The following is a 3065-nucleotide window of genomic DNA, read 5'->3' on the forward strand; positions in this document are numbered from 1 at the left end:
AAAAAAAAAAAAAAGAAAGAAGGAGATATATTGGTAAAAATTACAATCTTCCAAACATATACAATTTCTATGAATCTTTAAGCACCTAATAACCCAGCTTCAAAATATATAAAGCAAACGCTGATAGAAACCAAGGAGAAATGAACAAATCTATGGCTATGGATGAAAGCTTTAATAGACCTGTCTCAGAAATTTATGGATCAAGTAGAAAAAAGTCATAATGAAAATAATAGAGGATTTGAATGACACATTTTATCAACTTTAATAAATGTTATATCTAACAAATTGAGAAGACTTTTTTTTCCAATACACTTTAAAAGAAATACTCAAATTATTTAAAAGATATAGCAGCCATTTTCTCTGTCTACAATACATGAACATAAATTAGCCTCGGCCATGTGTGGTATCTCACGCCTGTAATCCCAGCACTTTGGGAGGCCTAGGAAGGCAGATCACAAGGTCAGGAGATTGAGACCATCCTGGCCAACATGGTGAAACCCCGTCTCTACTAAAATACAAAAAATTAGCCAGGCATGGTGGTGCATGCCTGTAGTCCCAGCTACTCGGGAGGCTGAGGCAGGGGAATTGCTTGAACCCAGGAGGAAGAGATTGCAGTGAACTGAGATCATGCCACTGTACTCCAGCCTGGTGACAGAGCGAGACTCCATCTCAAAAAAAAAAAGAAAAAAAATTAGCCTCAAAATGCTGGGATGTGATGACACTCCATATTTACCTGGAAGTGTAAACTAATTTACAGGAAATTCCCCGGAACACGAAGCCTAGCTTATCTCTGCTACAGCTCAGCTCCGGGGTGTACTTACGAGTATAAATCTCCCATATGAATGTCACCTTCATGGTATCCCAGTAGGAGGAACATTATCTCTGTTCCCAGTAGTACTCAGCCTGGTATTCAAAGCCCAGGTGCCACAATCTGACTCCAGGCTGCCTCTCCTTTTTCACCTCTCCCGCTTCTCCAACATGCAAAATGCCATAAACTCTTGGTACACTCACCACCTCTTGGTTATTCCTAGGATGTCTGGGAGCCCGTATTCTTGGTCCATGACACTCATCTTGTTGCTTAACTCATGCCCTATTACTTAACTGTAAATCTTGCTTTCTCAAAGAGCAAACTATGGATCAAGGGCCAAGTCTGGCCTGACTCCTGTTTTAATAAATTTTTATTGGAACATAGTCACGTCCATTTACTTATATAATGCTAATGGCTACTTTCCCCATAGTTGAGTAGTTATAACAAGATGATATGGTCTGTAAAACCCCAAATATTTACTGTATATGACCCTTTATAGAAAAACTTTGCTGTGTAGAGAACTTTCTTCCTCTTGTGGTCATCTTACCAAGCTGGGGCACAAGAAGAACCCTTACTGCTCATTGCTTGGTGAATAAAAAATAACTGGTTAAAAGGCTGGACGAGGTGGCTCACATCTATAATGTGTGAGCACAAAGAGCATCCTTGCTATTTCCTGCACATGCAATTCTTTACCAGTTTTTGTTTGTTTTTTTTGAGATGGAGTCTTGCTCTGTCACCCAGGTTGGAGTGTAGTAGTATGATCTCAGCTCACTGCAACCTCAGCCTCTCGGGTTCAAGTGATTCTTCTGCCTCAGCCTTCCAAGTAGCTGGGATTGCAGGCACCTGCCACCATGTCAAGCTAATTTTTTTGTATTTTTAGTAGATACGGGTTTCACCATGTCAGCCAGTCTGGCTTCGAACTCCTCATCTCAAGTGATCCATCCACATCAGCCTTTCAATGTGTTGGGATTATAGGCATGTGTCACCAAGCCTGGCTTCCTTACTCTGAAATATGATTATCGACTTCCTGGAATCATTCTCTGGGTGTTTCCTGTGAACCCAGATACCTGCCCACACTGATTTGTCCCCGCCAGGGGTCTAGTGAGCCCTTGAGGGCTGGTCACTTGATTTGACAACAGTGGCAGGCACTGGGCAGGCCCAGCCTGGCTCTGGGCTGAGTGAGCATGCACCCACTGGGCACAGCATCCTCATTCCCAGCCACCCTAGACAGCTTTGCCTGCCTAGGGTGAAATGCCTGCCACCAGAGAAGCATTACGTTGTGATTATTTTTACCCTCAAGATAGTCCTCCATTAAAATACAGGTAATTCCTGGAAGGAAGCCACCTGCGTCCAAGTTCTTGAGTCACAGCCTCTGGGGTCTTAGCCTTTCAATGGTCAGCTAAACCCTGGGTTGTTTGCAGCCTCAAATGAGATCATATCGCTGAAAATGATTTCAACATTGTGAAGAGAAATATATAAGCAAAGGATTATTCTCAGTCATTGTTGGAAGGTATTAGCAATTATCCCCCCACTTATTGAAAATGGCATTTGAAACAGGCCCCCAAAGAGTGATTCTCTAGTGATTGAATTCCAGACCACAAAGTAAGTCAAAGGCATTTATGGTGCCAGAGGCAGGTACTTTCCCACTCAAAGCCCGCTGCTCAGGTGGCCACCAACTCAGCCACTGCCTGAATTCTAGGCCAGTTCTGACCACTGAAGTCTTAGAGCAAAGAAAGGGCTGTTGATGTGACAGCTGTTGAGCTCAGAAGTGTAGAAGCAGGAAGAGTCTTGGAAGCCTCTCATTTTACAGACGAGGAAATTGAGGCCCACAGAGAGAAAGCTGCTCACCCATCCAAAGTCAGGGAGCCTAAGAGAAAAGTACGCCTGGGCCAAAATAGCTGGGGGTGGGGCTGGGGGCCAGGAGGGGGCCGAAGACAGAAGAGGCTGGCCTCTCTCAGGGGCTGTCCCTATGCACGCCCAGCACAGATGGACAGAGGACTCCACTCAGCCTCTCATCCGGCTCTCCTCCCCCATTACCCCACCCCTACTTCCCAGTGCAACCAACCTCTCCTGCCTGGGACCACTCTGCCAATAGAGGCTTCCCATCCAGGCCCTTGGCCCACAGAGAGAAAGTCCGAAACAATGCCTCTAAACTGAAAACATTTTTGTCTTTCTCCACAGAACAATGGCCATTAACAGGCATGGAAATGGAGCAGAAATGGAATGAACCCTAGGGGCCTGGGAGCCTGGAGTGGTG

At 45.0% G+C, this 3065-nt stretch overlaps 1 protein-coding gene across 1 annotated transcript in view; it reads right to left on the reverse strand.

Annotated features, from left to right (window-relative positions):
• Nucleotides 1-855, reverse strand: part of LOC108299773 (transcription factor RelB-like) — a 17479-nt gene extending 16624 nt beyond the window's left edge. Inside the window, exon 1 of the mRNA XM_037736209.1 lies at nt 734-855. Within this exon, the coding sequence (XP_037592137.1) occupies nt 734-855 (122 nt within the window). The remainder of the gene's footprint in view (nt 1-733) is intronic.
• Nucleotides 856-3065: the final 2210 nt, after the last annotated feature.

This window comes from Cebus imitator, unplaced genomic scaffold, assembly GCF_001604975.1.
Source record: "Cebus imitator isolate Cc_AM_T3 unplaced genomic scaffold, Cebus_imitator-1.0 Scaffold24, whole genome shotgun sequence".
Taxonomy (NCBI): domain Eukaryota; kingdom Metazoa; phylum Chordata; class Mammalia; order Primates; family Cebidae; genus Cebus; species Cebus imitator.